The sequence below is a fragment of the Heterocephalus glaber genome, unplaced genomic scaffold (genome assembly GCF_053883595.1).
Source record: "Heterocephalus glaber isolate CG9 unplaced genomic scaffold, H.glaber_assembly_v1.0 deba00000738, whole genome shotgun sequence".
Taxonomy (NCBI): Eukaryota; Metazoa; Chordata; class Mammalia; order Rodentia; family Bathyergidae; genus Heterocephalus; species Heterocephalus glaber.
Window position 1 is genome coordinate 12,009,551 of NW_028258161.1, and position 18,191 is coordinate 12,027,741.

Here is an 18,191-nt window from a genome sequence, read left to right on the forward strand (position 1 = left end):
GTCTAGCATATGTGAGACCCTGAGTTCAATCCTCAGGAAAAAAAAAAAACCAACTCATCACAAGCCCACGCTGTGTTCACACATCCCCATGCTGTGCGTACACATACCTTATGCGTGGAGGCCCAGCAATGTGCAGACAGACGCCTGGCAGGGAGCACAGCTAAGAGTCAGGCACAAGGAGCAGTGTTTCCATCCAGACCGCCTGCACCAACAGCCACTCACAGAAAGCCTGCAGGCCACAGCATTCAAGGACTACTTGAAATGTTTCTAAATAGTCTCAGATTTTTTTCAATATACTAAACAAATATATGCTCCTTTCTGGGTAGGGAATCTCACAATAAAAGACACTTCCAGTTAGCTGATGAATTTTAATGTTGACTAAACTTTTTTAACCACCAACCCTAAGAAAACGTTAATCACTAAAATGCCTTTGATTTTAGGGTGAAAGGCCTGGAGAGGAAAGTTTCATGATTAAAAATGACTGGCACTAGAGATGTGTGGGACATGGGGCAAAAGGCGAACGGGGGGACCCTTGTTTAAAAAGTATTAGGAACGTCAAGTGGGGAGAGAACAGTGCATTCAACGGAGCATGAGGCCCTCTGCACATGAGGGCCCAGGGCAGCAAAGAAAGAGGCGCACCTAAAAAAACTGACCCCAAAGGATCAGTGTCCACACCCCAGAGGAAATCCACACCTGGATTGGGTTTTTTGGGGGGGTTTTTGGTATCAGGGATCGAACTCAAATCCTTGCACTTGCACAGCAGGCAGCAAAACCACTGAGCTAAATCCCCAGCCCCAGTTACACTGGATTGTGAGGAAGGAGCCCACGAGCCTTCGAGGTGGCCCGTGGGCTCAGCTCCCTATGTGAGATGCTTTCTGCAGAATTAAACACTCGCAGAATTGGAATCTCAAGCTGGAACATAAACAGCTTGCCTCTCAAAACCTCCGAATAACAACTCAATACAAGACATAGTTTTCACTGCTTCCTATTACTAAGAAGTTACCTGTGACAACAGAATAAGGTCACCTTTCACATAAATCGTTAGAGAAACAGATTTCAAAACATAGCGTAAGTAGAAACAATGACTAACCTTCATATCATGCTGGTTAGATCTCTCTTAACAGAGCGGGTGTTCAACATGTTTAATTCTCCTATTGGGTATCTCCTGGTGTTTTCCAATTATTGAAAACAGAAAGAAACCACTTGAGGTGCATAATACATGATAAGTCCTTTATTATGACTAATAATGACATTTTTAAAATAACAAGCCCTGAGAAAAAGTAAACAGCCTAATAAATTTTGGAGTAACATTTACAGTACACTGCAAGGAGAAAAGAAAAATAACTATTTAAATGTGAACAGAACAACAGAGCCCTGAGTGGAGGAAGACCACCGAGCTTGGAGTCCAATTACCCACCCAAGTCACTCATCTGACACAGGTAACCAGCTCAGCAGCAGCTCGAGCAAGAGGGACAAAGACCAAAGTCTTACTCTGCACCTGGCTCAGCCATCTGAGAAAATAAACCAGACTTCTATGAATTTCTGGGTATCTTAATTTTCCATGACCTTTGGCCAATGGATACCTAAACTATAAAAGATGTGCATTTGTCCAAGTTCCAGAGAATACTACATACTCTCTCGCAGAGTCCTAGGATGAGAGCTCCACTTGATTGTTTTTATTGTGGCACTCCCCACCCCACCCCCATAGCCTGATCTGAAATTTCATGCTTCTTTGGCTGTTTTGAAAATTATTTTCTTCATTTTGCCAGGATAGAAATAGCACTGTTACAGAATGTATTCCTGACCTATAAAATGGTTAGTAAGCCATTCCCTCTCTCAGCACGGAAGGTCGGTCACACACTCCAGGCCCGGCGTCCTCACCTGCAGACTGAGCCTGACGCAAGCTCCAGGCTCGAGGGCGAGGCCTGCCTGGGCCTGAGGAGAGGGCAGCAGGGGTGGAAGTCTGGAGACGCAGTGACAGCTAACAGAGGCCACGCAGTGGCACACGCTGGTCCCCAGGGCCCCCCAGCACTGGCCCAGCGGCAGAGTCTGCAGGACACGCCCAGGACAAGGCAACAGGTACCATTTCAGACAGCCACGAGCCGAGGGCATCCTTCCAAAGCTGCTTCAGACAGGCAGATCTGGGCAAATCCCTGCCCTGTGAGGCGTTCATCACGTGACCTGGGGCCAGCCATTCTCCTCATCTGTCAAACCGCATTTACTCCACAGAATGGTCCACAGGTTAAGTGACCCAGCAAGGCATGAGGTGTCTAAGGAAGTGCCGATGCCCAGCAGACATTCCAGTACTGGTAGGCACATGATTCTTTAGCAGGCAGCCTCCGTACCTTCTCACTAACATCAGCCCTGGCAGCACAGAGAGAAAGCCAGGTGCACAGACGATAAGCCACCCCCCCAATATAATACAGGGGAAGCAAGGGGGGCTGGCTAACTTTAAGGCCGTGTGTGCTCACACCTATGCCCTAAATATACACTTTCATACATGTGGATTCACTGTGGAGTCACCGTATTTCTCACTCTAGGGTTGATATAGAGTACAGCAGACGTCCACACGCCCCCTACTAACTCTAAGCTAAGAGGAATGAGGCACCCCCTTGCCAACTAGCCACCCACCCCAAAGATAAGGCCTTCAAAGGTAGGTCAAGGACAAGCAGACAGCAAGAAGCTGCATGTAAGAAGAGACCACTGGAAGAAATGACGGTAGACAGAGGGGCCCGGAGGCCAATTCAGTTAGGACAAGTTCCGGGTGGAGGGGGAAGGGTCACTCACTCCCCCCAAAACAAAACAGTTGAGAACAAAGGGCCTGGGGTCCTCCACCCTCCGGAGCCCCCACCCCGATTCTTTCTTATCAAGGTAGCTATCTTCTCTTTTCTCCCTCCTTTTCCTCTTTATAAACAAAGTGTCGTCCTTTCGTTAAACTTCGTCCCTCTAACTTATTATTGGGGCTGAGTTACGATGGCGGGGGGGCGGGGGGGGCCCTGTTCAGACACCAGAGCAGCGGTGCTGGTCCCTCAGATGCAACACAGCTGATCCACGGTGAGTAACCACACCTGGAAAATGGGGGACCACTGAAAGACAAAAGCCCTGAGGAAGGAAATATGGGAGAACATTTCCAAGCGCTGATCAGTAAGAAAAACATTTAGAAAGCAGGCTCCCTCCAGGACTGTGCAGACAATATCTTCGCTCAGGATTTTTCAAAGTAAACCAAACTCTCCGTCCATTATGCAGCGTACTGGTTATTTGGGGAACGGAGGCCATGGTCATCACGTATGAGCGAATGTCCCCTGCTCAGCATGAGACACAGCAGACGCATACAAAAGACAATCAGAACTGACTCTCAGCAGTCCGCCTCTAAGACGGACAGAACACAGGCAGGGAAGCCCAGCAGGGCGAGGGGCCTGGGGACTCCAGGGAAGGGTCAGACATGTCGGTCAGATCTGCCAGCCAGGATGGGAAAGCAGGAGGCAGCACCTGACAGGGCAGAGCCTGGAATGGGTGTGGCTTTGTCCACAGCACACCTCACTGTGTCACCAGGAACCGTACGACCCTTTGTCTTTCAAAAGGTCAGCACTTCTATGGCACACATGTAGCAGCTCACCAAGTACTTACTGGGGAATGCTCAGTCTTTCCCGCTTCTGATTCCGGGACTGTCCTTAGGCAAAGGCCAGGCTCACTGTCCCATTCCAAGGGATACTGTCACACTGAGCTGTAATTACATGTCTGTCCAAAAAGGTCCCTGAGGGACAAGGACCATGTTTTGTTCACCAACACTTCCTTCATGGCAGAGTGACTCTCCATTCATAAAATCTGATGGACTTAAAACAAAACACTGTGAATCAGCCCTGTCATTCTCCAAAGTCCTCTGTGATGCCGGACCACAGGGGACGAATAAACAAAGGCCTATTTCCAGGCAGGCCTGGCCAGACCAATGCATTTCAGTTTCTAGCACATTCCCAAGGGACTTATGAAGAGGGGCCTGGTTTGTCCAGAGTGCAGCCAGCCAGTCTTCTGCAGGGCTACAGTCTATTTGCATGCACTCCACAGGCATGCACCCCAAACTCCTGGAGATCTTTTGAAGGAGACCAGCTCTGAAGACCTTCAGGGTTCAGCAAGCGTTTCAGAGGTCCTTGCATTCATGAGGACCATCCCCACATCCCCAGGGTGAGGCCTCACTCAGGTGATACGCATTCAAGAATTCCTACAAAATTTCCCAATGACAGCTGAGGGGAGGGAATCACAGGTCACTGGTCCTGGAGACTCAGAGGCACTATGACTACTACCACCACGCTCCACCGGGTCCCTAACCCACCAAGGCCGGGCCTCGCACCCACTTGCAGGCATAGCCTCTCTCCCCCAAACCATCTGAGCAACAGAGGTGGCTGCAAGACCGATGTCCCCACCTGGAAATAAACCACATTCTTCAACTGCACTTCCCGGACCGTCAGGCCCACAGGGAACACAGCCATCTCCAGCTACAGACCCAGACACGCTGGGCCAACCAGCCCTTCTCACCTGGCAGGCCTTCAGAAAAGAACAAACGGACAAACAGATGAACGAACAAACGAACATATGCTACGACCCTGGTGGACTCTACCCACCTAGGGCCTCTTCTTTTGCATAATCAACATTACCGCCACCTCTTAGTTCCAGTCCAATCCTTTAAGTTTTTCAAGATGTTTCCCATCTCTTTCCCTAAGCTCATTCTAAAAGAGCATAAACTCCTTTACACTCATCTACAAATTTCCTATTAATGTTTAATTTCTTAAGTTCAAAAAAAATGCCTTAAGCTCACGGAATGCATCTCCCGTAGTATTCCTGAAGACACCTGATAGAGGTTTTTGTAATGCACTCAATCACATGATGGGGTTCAGCACCTATTTGCTTAAAAACGAAGTCTGTAGCTCTTCACTGTGCACTTATAATACGCAGTATGCTTTCTATCCATCTCTGCAACAAAACCTCACCATGAACTGAAAAGGTCAGAACTGTTCTCAGAGAAAACAGAACTCACGTGATGTGACTGCGCCAACGTCTCACAGCTCGGTCCAGGTAAGACTGCAAATTCATCTATCTAATCAAACCCGGTGCTTCTTTTTCTTCCCCATCAATGCAGTCCTTTTCCCCACCAACATTTACTAAGCGCAGGGTCCCACCTGAGCCAGGTGCTGCCCACCGGGAGGCCTGTTACACTAAGACAAGAGGCGGTATTCACACAGGCCTCCGCACAGGGAATCCTGGCTCGGGTCTTCGCCACTGAGGCCCTGCAGGAGTCACGGGCCTGTGCTCTGCTCCTGGCTCTCTGACTGTGGTTCCCTCTCATCTACCTGAGCCGGGCATGGCAGGGAGGAAACAAGCAGAGAGAACAAAGGCACCCAGTACCCAGCTCCGAGTTCTCCCTACAGCACACTCAGGAGCTCACTGCACACACCTGTCCAGGGAATCCCAAAGGGCCCAGGAACGAAAACCAAAGACAGGGACAGGCAAAGCTGACAGAGCAGCAACCTCACCCTATGGCTAGACAGCAGGAGAAGACCCAGCCAAAGCCCTGTGGGTCTAGGTGTCAAGCTTAACTACAGGACACTGTATCTCTAAGCACCTGTGTTTCATGGCCCACACACCAAGACATGGTCCAGCTGATCTGCACCAGGGTAAAAACACCTCACCTCTAACTGCGAGACTGAGTTGATTCAGACTACATTCTAAAGAGATCGCATTAGTCAGCTTCCTGTCACTGTGACAACCCAGCGACCACTGACCTATAAAGAGAAAAGGGTTACTCTGGCTCATCATTTCAGTGGTACAGTCCATGGTCAGTTGGCACCACTGCTCTTCGCCTGTGGTGAGGCAGCACATCATGGTGGGAACACATGCCAGGGCACAAAAGAGAGAGGAAGAAAAGGGGCTTGGGGTCCCACTCTCCCCTTGAAGGCTGCTCCCCAATGACCCAGACATCCCACTAGGCCCCACCTCTAAAGGTTTCAGCTGGGAACAAGCCTTTAACACAAGCAGAGAAAGCAAAGGTACCAGGTCCACCTTTCGCAGACATTCAAGAGCCAAACTAAAGGAGAGGTTGGATGGGTTTTAGATGTCTGCAGTTTGGCAAAAGAAAGGGCTACATGTGGGACAGTATTTGTTTAATGTCACAACGTGACTGAGAAGCCAGGTTCCTGTGCCTTATCCTAACCAGGGGCAGTCAGACATTCTAGGACATGAATCCTTTTTATCTCGTCCTCTCACGTGTAGAATTAGCTCTCTGGAAGGCTGTTGAGCGGGGTCTCATCTTGGCATCAGATTCTGACACACCAGATTCTGGGATGTGCTTAGCGGGGCTCGTGAGGGTAGAGGTAGTGGCCGTGACATTAACGTCAGCAGGGCTATCACATGACCACCAAGCTGACACGAGTGTGCTGATACACTCAATAAAGTCAGGCACCCGCAGCACTCCAAGGGACAGGCTCGCCTATGTGCAGAGCCAACACTCAGCACGTACACCACGCCTCAACCACACCAGCTGGGAGAATACTGACATACTGTCGATCGGTTAATATCCACAGCCCCCCGTACCTCACAGACCCACCCCATCACCGACCCTCAGGGCACCTCCTGAGATCCCGATCGCCTGGGATCCATCCAGCCAACCAGCCCATTCTGCCCCAGTACGCAGCTGCCATGGTTCAAGTGTGTCCCCCACAACTACTCCCCAAAGTCATAGGTGAACGGTGTTTGGAGAAGAGGCTTTCGGGAGCAGGTGGATTAGACAGGGCAGAGAGTGAGACCCCATCGTTACAACAGTGGCTCTGGAAGAAGAGGGAGAAAGCCCCACCCCAGGCTCACTTTTGCCATGTGACCCCTGTGGTGCCTGGGGACTTTGCAGAGGGTCCCCGCCAGCAAGAAGGCCCTCAGCAGATGCCCTGCCCATGCAGACACTATACTCTTAAATCTCCAGGATGGTGAGCTGCATAGACCTCTTTTCTTTATAAATTACCTCATCTGTGGTATCCAAGCACAGCAACAGAAAACTCTTCCGTATCTTTCAAATTCTCTGCTGGGAGGATCTGCTGCCCTCATATTTTTTTAAAGTTTGTCTTAAGGTACCAATCACCTAAACCCTGACAATGAAAAAATGTAACACGTGAACAGAGCCAGGTAAATATATTATGAAACTTTTCAGGGTTTGCTGCTGACACTTGTCAACAAACAAGTCAGCACATGACTTAAGGTCACATGACCCAACTTCTATGGAAGGCCTGCCCAAAAGACAATAGCTAGGTTTCACGGAGTGCACCTGATGCTAACATTTATGAGAAAGGAGTATTTTTAAAGCTATAATCCTCGTAATAATACCCTCTGTTTGTATTCGGCCTCACTATATAGTAAGCACCACACATGCCTTCCCTCATTCAGAACTTGTACAAAGTTCTGTAACATGAGCAGGTGTAATCCAGGGCTAATTATCCCCATCTGATGACAAGGCAATCAAGACCCAGGCAGGATAAGATTGAGGTTCTGGTTCTGAAATGGCAGAGCTGGGACTCAGATTGAGACCTCTTGACCTCTTCTTCCTTTAGGGGTGTCTCTGCCTAAGAGAGCGTGAATCAGGCGTGTTGCAAGTAGATTATCAAACTATGGGGAGTGTTACCAGCCCAGGTGGGAGGCCTACACCCCGGGACCTGCACCGGCCAGAGCCAGAGCCTCCTCCCTCACAAGCTGGTTCACCAGCACACACTGGCGTGGGGCCCCTACGCTACCATGTTCATCCAAAGGAGGCCCCAGTTGGGTCTTTTTCCTCCTCTCAGCAGTCAGTAGTTCTCTACTCCATCAACTGCACTCGCCGGTTTGCCACAGCATGAAACAGGACAAACAGCACTGAGTCAGGAGTCAGGAGACACTCAAATCTCCACTCGCCACTTAGCAACGTGTCACCTGGGTCATTTAACCTCCTCCCCGACCTCCATTTCTCATCTGTAAAATGAAGGCAATAATTGCGGCTCACTCACAGGGCTATCTGAAGCGCCAGAAGGAATCCTGGATGCAAAAGCCACTTTGCAAACTGCAAAACACCACACAGCTGTGGGAAACAGTATGGCAGTTCCTCGCAGAATTTAAAACCCAGCACTTGCCTGGCATGCACAAGGCCCTGGGTTCAATCCTCCAGTGCCACAAAAAAAAAACTAAAACATACACCTACCAGTTGATCCAGCAATTGCATTTGTGGGTCCATGCTCAAAAAAAACGAAGACAGGGTCTTAAGGACAGATTTATTCTCCCATATTGGCTCCTAGCACCAATATACACAACAAGCAAGAGGTGGGAGCAACTCATGTCTGTGGACAAATGAATGGATAAGCAACATGTTGTGTACTCATGCACTGGACTATTATTCAGCCTGGAAAAGTTAGGGAATTCTGCGCCCTGCTACAAGAGAGATGAGTCCTGAAGAGACAGTATACAAGTGAGAGGGGACAGAGATTGCAAGGTTCCACTTCCAGGAGGTCCCCAGAGGAGTCAGGTTCACAGCAACAGGACAGGGAGGAGAATGGTGGTTGCCAGCAGCCTGGGGAAGAGGAGAGGGGACACACTGTGTATGGAGTCCAGAGGCTCAGCTTGGGGAGAGGAAGAGATCTGGAAGCGGACAGGGGGATGGCTGCAAATGTGGCTGTTTTAACCCAGCGATGCACCTAAAAATGGTAAAGAACACAAGTTCTACGTTTTAACCACAATTGTTCCAACACATACGCATATATATGTACACATATACATATATATATGAAATCTTACTATATCCCAGTTGTCCGAGGGCTGAAAGGGCTACAGAAAGCTAATTTTTTAACATTTTTATCACTACCAGGACCACGAACTCCATTTTTACAGACCATGCTAACATAGGCAGAGAGAATCCATGGAGCACGCTTCTTGTACATTACTGCCAACTTCAGGCTGCCCCCAACTTGTACAGGATGTCAGTTCCAAAAGCTCATTTTAAACTTTTGCTGTTATTTGGAGTCCACTTTCTTTCAGAGGTTAAGTGGGAATTTCTTGGGAAGCAGGATCCTACTCGGCCTAGACAGAGCACTGGGGTGCAGGCTGTGGCTGAAGGACGGGGTTACCAGTCCTGCCTGGCCCCGGGGCAGGGAGCTGGGGAGGAGAGGAGGGAAAGATGCCAGAGGTGGTGGCAAAATGGCACCCACCGTTTCCGGGGCCTAGGCCAGGCGGTGCCCAGGTCTGTGATGGCTGAGATCCTGCTCCTCAGGCCCCTGGCTCCTTCCCACATGGCTCTCTCTGCCTTCAACTCCCCAGCCTGCAACCCTGTGAGCTTCGTTCCTCCAAAGCACCAAGACCAGATTTTCCCTTTCCATCCCTCCCACTCACACACTTCTTCTAAACACCGGAATACTTCAAAATCACTCACACGCTAAATTACTGGCAGACTCTCAGCCTATTTCAGGGTATTCATACCTTCTAATTCTGGGAGGTTTGTTGGTTGGCGCAGTATTGGGGATTGAACCCAGGACCCTCTCAATGACCCACACTCCCTGCTTTTTTTATTTTCTTTTTTATGTTCCGACAGTCTCACTAAGTTGCCCAGGCTGGGCTTCAGCTTGGGATCTTCCTGCCTCAGCCTCCCAGAGTGCTGGGATCACAGGCAGGTGCCACCACACCTGGCTTTTCGCTCCTAAACTTTTAGGACAAATTTTAAGCATTTTTGTTTTTTCCCAAAGTGTATTAGTCACCTTTTCATCATTGTGACCAAGTGTGAGAAAGTCAACTTAAAGTAGATTTATTCTGGCTTATGGTTTCAAAGGTTTCAGTCCATGGCAGGCCAGCTTTTACTTTAGGCCTGTGGAAACGCAGAAATATCATGGTGGAAGGGCTTGATGGAGGAAAGCTGCTCAACTCATGGCGACTCTGAAACAGAAAGGGAAAGAGTGAGAGAGGAAGGGGCCAGGACCGGTGCACCCTTCAAAGACACAGCCCCAGTGATCTACCCTTCCTCTGGCTCTGCCCGCGCCCAACAGCTCATTCCGCTGTGAACTCATCAGTGGGTAATCCCCTTGTGAGCCAGTCTCCTCTCTAGGTCCCCCACCTCTGAGCACTGGGGGTCAAGCCTTCAATACACAAGTCTTTTGTTGTTGTCTTTTTTTTGTTTTTTAACTTTATGTAGTTCAGGGTGGCCTTGAACTCACTATGTAGCCCAGATGGACCTCGAACTCGTAGCAATCCTCTTGCCTCGGCCTCCCAAGTGCTGTGATTACAGGCGTGGGCCTCTACAGCCGGCCAGTACAAGAGTCTTTGGCGGACACTGTATATTTAAACCATAGCACAAGGTTAAGGACCTCTGGGCCCTCATACTGACAGATATTTGGGGGCAGGGACACTGCCGATGCGATGTCCTGGCTCTGTACACTTCTGCTCTTCTCTCCAGCCCAAGTTGTCTAAAGCTACAAGGCTTCAGTCTGGGTAGGGTTTGTTTCCCCTCTCCTCCCCTTGTTGCCCCCACAGTGCTGGGCATTGGTGGGAAGGGACAGAGTTGTATGGGGAAGCAAGCATGAGTGCCTCCTGGGAATCAGGGCTGGGGTTTTATTTAATACGGTATCTTCAGGGTTCTGTTTATAGCAACATATTGAATTTACTGCAAGAGCAACTCCAGTGATCTGGATTGTGGTCATGAACGACAGACAGGCTCTCTCAACAGGTAGAATATTAACAGCTTCAGGCTAGCAGCTTCCCCAGTGCACGGGTATAGAGTTCCCACCAAGCATGGAACCAGAGGTTGGCCCCAAAGGGGCTGCAAGGGAAAGGTCTAGGAGAGGGCACCCCCCAACTTAGAGGTAAGCTCCGAAGAGCTACACTTTCATCCCACAGCCTGGAAAAGTAAAAGTTTTTTGAGATCTTCCACCTCCTACCCAAAAACTCCCCATCTAAAGGAATCTAAACTACTGTGCGATGTACATATACAGCTGCTTCTACTCTAAAACACTAACATTCAAAGGAATTCAGTACATACAGGTGTTACATGACATAAATCCACGAGAGGAAGACTCTGTAAGTGACCCAAGGCATCAAATCAAACCATTTTCAGGGCTGTGGAGGTAGCTCGGTGGTGAGCCCCTGCCTACGATGCAGGGCCCAGGCTCCATCCCAGCACAGCAAGCACAAATGTAAAGGCCAGTGAGAGCTGACCAGAGCCCCACAGTGCTGACAAGCCCAGCACGAGGAAGCTGAGGGAGGCCAGCCGCTGCTGCTCGAGGATGAGGATGGACATCTGTGCCGGGAGAAGGCGGTGGCACCAGCTGATACGTCAGGGACAGACTTTCAGCCCCAGCTCAGGAGCAGGGAGAGGGAGAGGCAGAGGCAAAGCGGGTGAGCTACAAGAAGGGACAAGCCCGGGGTGTGGGATGTGAAGCAAACTGGTCAGCCCAGCACAGGAGCTGGCCCAGAGGGCGTTTAGGGTGGAGGCTTTGGGGTAATGCTGGCACCGCATGGACTAATGGTCGCCTACTGGGAGCAAACGGTGAAGGGCCCTGTGTAGTCTCCAAATCTGCCCAAATGGTCTCTGGGGAGAGGGCTGGCACTTGCCGAGCGGATTCCCAGGCCGGCTCCATTCTCCTCCGGTTCTCGCACAGCCTCACTTCATCTTCCTCACAACCCCCAGATGAGTGCCCAGTGAGATCGTGTCCTACATGGGACTCGGAACGGTAACATAATTCATCCAAAGCTGCACAGCCAGGAAACAGTGGGCCTGGCAGGATTCGCATCCATTCCCACGTAACCATCAAACCTAGGTTCTCAGCCAGTCACTGAAGCGTAAAGAACAATCAGCAATTGTTCTTCCCCGGCTGAAGGAAAAATTGTTCTTGGTTGCTTAAATCAATTTTTTGAGAGGATAAATATGCATCATCCGGCATTTTTGCAACAAGAGCTTACAAAAATCAATTTCCAGCAGATGCAGGCATGTTCCTCCTCACTGGTGCTGGCCCTGAATATTCTTGAGGAGTCAACCGCAGCTGCAGCAGGCAACAAGAGCGTAATGATAGTCACTGTTTATTCAACCCCAGAAAGGAGCTGGCACTTCCTACACATCCCTGGGTCCTCACAGTCCCGGGCAGCTGCCACTTCCATCTCCACCTGAGATTAAGGGGTCAATCCAGGGGAACACAGCTGTGAATGCTCGTACTGGGCCTGACTTATCCTCAAGATCGGGAGTAAAGCAAGGGACAGAACCCCTGCCTTTGGGAATCTTGCTGAAACACTAAGAAAAACAGCACAAGGCAAACAGTTGAGAGCTGAGCACAGAGTGGGCTGAACACGGCCCACTACAAAACGAACCTGACCTCTGACATCCATTCGGAGGTTACCCTGGGTCAGATTGGAGCCTAAATAATCCATATATTGCATAAGGAACCTTTAAAGAAAATCAAGTGAGATCTAATAAAAAAAAAAACTAGCCCCAAAAAAAGTGATCTCTCACCCCAAAGAAAGAGCCCACACGTCCTCCTGGGTCAAATACATTAGCGTTCAACTGGCCACATCGTGTGAGAGAAGAAACCTGGGTGAACCGTCTCAGACACCAAGCTCCTTGGGCCACCTATATGCTGTTTCTTCGTTAACAAAGAGACCTGTGCCCAGTGGGCTAGGGCTCCCGGGGACTCCCGTGACATCTGGGGCACTGGGATGACAGGAGGCCCCAAGGTGCTAGGTCTGCCACCCTCAGCAGGGTGACCAGTAACGTAGCAATTCCCAGCGGGCACCACGCCTGAGCCGGCCCAGAGGAGAGAGGAACAGCAGGTGGAGAGAGACTGAAGGAGATTTGAGGAGATTTGTTTGGGGAAAGGAAAGATGAAAAGGACTTAGAGAGAGGCAGCCAAATTGACCCCTGAGGTCCTCCTCCAATAACAGCCAATCCCAGCACCTCCCGGGGCTGGCAAGCTTGAAGCAGAGCCAGGGATGGAGGGGAGTCCCCACTCACCACTGCGGGACCAGTTCTACCCAGCTGGTTAGCTTTCCTCAGTCAAGGAAAACTTTCTGCTTTTTTTCTCCAAATGTAACATTTATTATAATAATAATATTATCCCTCTCACATATGACATAATTATCATATATTATTTTGAACAGATGATTTGGGACACACACTCCTAGGTCGAGTGGAGGAGCTGTGAGTTATGGGTCCACCTGTCACAGCGATCTAGCTCCGCTACTGATGGAATTCTAAAAGCACAAAACAGCATTTTCTCACAGTTACAGCTCTTCTGCTGCTCAGATTCCGGTCTGTCACACGCACTCTCTCACTGTGGACAGAGAGGAACTTCCTCAAAAGTCCTTCCCAGGGGCCGGGGATGTAGCTCAGTGGCACTGTGCCTGCCTCGAAAGCGTAAGGTCCTGAGTTCAATCCCCAGTGCCGGAAAAAAAAGTCCTTCCCAGAACTTCACCAGAAATGCAAGAGTCCCTTGATGGGACAGCAGAGATGCCTCCGGGCATGAGCTTGCCCTATCAAGGGCCCCAACACCAGGTACGGAAGGTGCTCAAAACCCCTAGGAGGAGCTGAACAAAACGACCAGTCCCACCATCCTTCGGACCCCAAATCCTTGGGGAATCTCACACCCCATGTCCAACCCACTACCAGCTCCTTTTACACACACACACACACAGACACACACACACACGCACGCACACGCACACATGCGCTCCAAGAAGAGAGAAGGTGAGTGTTTCCTAGCCTGAATTTCAGACAACAGGGGTATTTACTGAGCAATTTCAGAGTAAGCAGTGTAAATACGAGACAGGCAGCAAAGGACAGGGCTCGCCCCACAGAAATGGCCATTTATTCTCTTCCTACAGCAGCACTCAGCAGATATTCAGTTAAAGAAAGGAGGACTCACTGCCGCTGATGCTACGCGGGCCAGGGCGGCTGGTCCAGAGCTGATTCACTATGCGCCTGCACAGTCATAAGTACGTCCCTGCCACCCAGAGGAGCTTCGCCCAGCTGCTGGGGCCCCCTCCCTGACACAAGCCACACAGCCCCTGAGTGGCTGAGCCAGACCCAGGCCAGCCACCTCCACACAGCAGACTTCAAATGTCAGTTGATGAAACACCATCCTCAGGCTCCATGAGAAGGAGATCTAGTTCCTAGGATGTGTCATCGCCCATCCTCCAGGGGAATCGAGGGAAGCTGGAAAAACCATTCTGGTGGTGCCAAGTGTTAAGGCTTTCCCTGTTCACACGCATCTCAAGGGCTGGAAATTGCAGGCACGCTTACAGGAGCCTGGGGTGCTTCCCTGCCACACACAGAGCTTCCCCCCCATCTGCACTTCTCCGGGTGCTGTGGGTCAGCCTTCTGTGGCAGCTTCAGAAGTCAATGAAAGACACCTACAGCAGAGAAGCCTCAACATCCTAGCAAAATGCACCAACAGAATGTTTACCATCCCTAATTTGCTGTTACACAGCATTTATTTGCTCTCACCGTGTGCCAAGGACCTGAAAACATGTTGGTAATTAATAAGCAGTAATTAAGCCTCACCACCTAATTCAGAGATAGGTTAGGTTCTGGGATTCCCTTTCAAAGGCGGCTAAAGTGCAGTCCCAGGTTGAGAGCTTTTTCCCTGGGGCCTATCTCAGAGATGCAGCCAACAACCCAGCCCCAAGCCTCTCCCCATGCTGCCCTTCACTTCCTCCTCCTGGTCAAGCGTCCCTCGCCCTCAGCCTCCATACTCCAGCAAGGTCCCTCTGACCACACTAAGTGCCATGACCCTAGCATCCAACAGTAAGTGTTCTACTCTATTAGGAAGAGACTTGGAGAAGGCAGCCCAATATGAGATTCCAGACTCAGGCAACGCAAGTCCTCCCTGGATTTTATGATGCTTTATTTCATAAGCGTTTTAACACTGTAAGCTGACAGCCTCACTTCTTGCTGGGCTTTCCTGCCTTAGGATCTTAAAGACACACAGCAAAGGTGTGGCGAACAACATGGCTGGAACCACAGAGCGCTCTGGGAATGAACACCAGTTATAATTAGGGAAGCCTTGGATTCACGCTGGACTTGATTACAAACAGAAAAGCCCACACAGAAAGGACAGGAAGTGAGCTCCGAGTTGTTAAGACTCAGCCGAAGTGGCTAGACTTGGCCCAGGTGAATTAGACATCCTGAACTTGGAAACACTTCTACTGAGTCCAATAGGCAGAAGGACACTGATAATCCAAGAGCTTTGAAATTCTTACATGTTTAGATAATAGATTATCCCATAATTATTTTCTATTTACATTAGTATTAAAATTAGCTTTCTAAGTATTAAAATTAAGCCCTTTATATTTTTTCCCAATGCTGGGGGTGGAACCCAGGGCCTCACGCATGCTAGCCGAGAGCTCTACCACTGAATTCTACATCCTAAGCCCAGGTTAAATTATTATTCATCATCCACCATTACAAAATCCACAAAGTGGCTCGACCCTGCATGGATTATCAAAGGCTGCTCTGCCTAGCTTTCCACAGCAGGTCCACCACCTAATAACGTGGGGAGGTCGCGTAATTTCTCTGTTGCCTTCGTGTTTTCATCTGACAACTGGGGATCACAGTAAATATCTACATCATTTAAGGTTACTGTGACACTGAAGTGAGTTAACACACACAAGACACTTAAAATAAATGCCGGGTACACACTGAAGAATGTTACCACGATTACCATACCATTATGTCATTGAGTAAAAGAAACTGGGCCATTCTCTTCTATGACTTTCACTCTTCTAGGACCCCTGCCAGCACTAGGTGGAAAGGATCCTGGCAAAGAATAATTTCCAAGGCAGAAGGCAGCCCTCTGGGACCCTAGGGCAGACTCATGCCCGGAGCTCACCCGAATGGGGCCAGAATCGAGATGCTGTTGAGTCCGAAGACAAATCCCCATCCTTCCGGGAGGTGGAAGCCACTGCAGCGACCCCAACAGCACGCCACAGCGGGAGCCACTCAGGGAACCCCTCCACCCAGCGACTGCAGCCAGCCAGGTGGAAGCCAAGTCAGTCAGCAATACTGCATCAAACTGCCAGAGGCTGCAGGCAAGGGGCCCAGGCGGGTAAAAGCCTCGAAGAGGGACACATGCACATGGATAGGACTCCTTACCTCCTTGTAATCTGAACATCTCAGAGTCACAACCCCAAAACTGAATAAACCCCAATGACAGGATTCAAAAGTTTTGACCAAAACTAACCCTCAACTGGGAAACCCCTTTCTTTAAATTTAAAAAAAAAAAAGGCGAAGTCGCCTGCTGCGCAAGCACAAGGACCGGAGTTCGATCCCTGGTACCCCCCCCCCAAAAAAGGCGAAGTGTTTTCTAATTTCATTTCAACGATGATAAAGTCAGTACCCACAGGTGCCCTCCGGGACCCCAGCAGCCGCGGCTGGGGACCCTCGTCCAGTCCTGGGCTTTCCCAAGAGTCCGAAGCTAGGCTGGGGATGCCGCCTTCACCCTCACCGCTCCCCCCCCACCCCCGCTGCAGAGGCGGGGTGCGGAGAGGGGGGTGACTAACAACTGCGGCGGACCCTGAGCTCAGGCAAACGGAGTTGGAAAACGGGGTTCTGCCACTGCAAGCCGACCACAGAAACAGTAAAGAGAAAAGGAAGGCAGGCAAGCAAGCACCCAGCCACGCAGATCCATCCATGAAACGCCTCCTTCTTCCCGGCCTAATGCACAGCTCGCCCCCCCCCCCCCGCCAACGCTCACGGGAAGCCGACAGCACGCGCTGATCGCGGGGGGTGGGGAACCCCAACTTCTGATTCTGCCAGCAGTGCCTGATCTCTTTCACTACCGGCCCCTCCACCTTTCCGAGGCGCCCAAAACAAAACGAAAACCAACTCCGGGCGGGACCGTCCCTGCTCCCCGGGGGTGCGGCCCGGAGACCCCCGCGGGACACGCGCCCGGGCGCGCACCCGCTCGGGCGCCTCCCCGCCTGCGCCCTGCTCTGCCAAACCCTCCCTCCCGCGGTCGCGCGGCTCCCCGAGTCCAGCCTGCAGGCGAGACGCGCGCGGGAGTCCATTCCACGAACCCCGATTTCAGGGCAGAAACGGGGAAGACCGGAAGGGTGAATTGTGCCGTGACCCCGTCTCCGGTCCACACAGCGCGCCCGGGCACACGCGAGTGCGCACAGCGAACGGCGGTCTGCACCGCTCGGCCCAGTCACGCGTGGGGAGGAAGCGCGGGCGGCGGCGGCGGCGGCGGCGGCGGGGAGGCGGGGAGGCGGGGAGTCGCCCGCTCTCCCGCCCCGCGTGGGCCGCTCCCCGCCGGCCAGCGCCCCCCTCCGGAGCGGCCACGCGGGGTCGGGGGCTCGGCGCGCCGGGGACGGGACCCGGGTCGCGGCCACGCGCCCACTTACGTTCCCAGCGTCTCCTTGAACTCGAAGATCCTCTTGATGTCTTCGGCTTGCTTCTTCCAGGAGGCGCTGCTCTCGCCGTTCTCGCGGGCCATGGCAGCCGGGCGGGCGCGCTCGCTCCCCGCCGGATTTCTGCCGGGCTCGGGCTGGGGCGCGGACACGGACTCGGGCGCGGACTTCCTGCTGCTGCCGCCCGCCCCGGCGCCCGCAGCCCCACTTTCTGCTACTTTCTTGCCGCCTCTGCGCCTCCCCGCGCCCGCCTCCTCGCGGCTCCCGCCCGCCGCCCTCGGGGAGCCCCGCCCCGCCCGCAGCCCGCGCACCGGCCGCGCGCCCTGGGCCCCGGCGAGGGCAGGTGCGGGCCGGCCAGGGGCAGGTGCCGGGCGCGCGCGGGGAGCCGAGCGCGAGGTCGGGCGGGGGCGCCGGGGCGGGGCGCGCGCTGCCGGGGCGGGGCGCCGCCGAGTCGAGTCGGGGGGCCTGGTTGCTATGGCGACGGCAGCGGCGAGGCCGGGGGTCGGCGGCGCCGACTCAGGTTTCGGACCCCGGCCCGCGCGAGCGCCCGGAGCCCGGGAGCCCCTCCGCCGGGGCGGTCGAGCTGATTCGCATTGCACCAAAATGGGCCTCGTGGGCCTCGGGACCGCAAGGGGCCGGCGTGGGAGCCCTGGGCTCGGGAGCGCGCAGGACGCGCCCGCCCGGCCTCGGGCCGAAGCCCAACTCCGGGTCCTCTCGCCTCCCCGCTCTGCGGCCCCGGCCGACCCGGAGACTGCAAAGTCGGTGTCCACCCCACACGCCCTCTGGAGGAGGGCTGCCTCACCTTACGGCCC

General features: G+C 52.3%; 1 protein-coding gene across 9 annotated transcripts in view; it reads right to left on the reverse strand.

Annotated features, from left to right (window-relative positions):
• Positions 1-17,672, reverse strand: part of Camk1d (calcium/calmodulin dependent protein kinase ID) — a 366,227-nt gene extending 348,555 nt beyond the window's left edge. For 3 of the 9 annotated variants that reach the window (XM_087206796.1, XM_087206788.1, XM_087206789.1), the window contains exon 1: positions 17,374-17,658. In XM_087206796.1, the coding sequence (XP_087062922.1) occupies positions 17,374-17,465 (92 nt within the window). In that variant the 5' untranslated portion in view covers positions 17,466-17,658. Of the gene's footprint in view, positions 1-9,749; positions 9,925-10,202; positions 16,843-17,046; positions 17,181-17,373 lie in introns of those variants that run through there. The other 6 variants (XM_087206793.1, XM_087206795.1, XM_087206794.1 and 3 more) reach the window with 6 other exon arrangements.
• Positions 17,673-18,191: the final 519 nt, after the last annotated feature.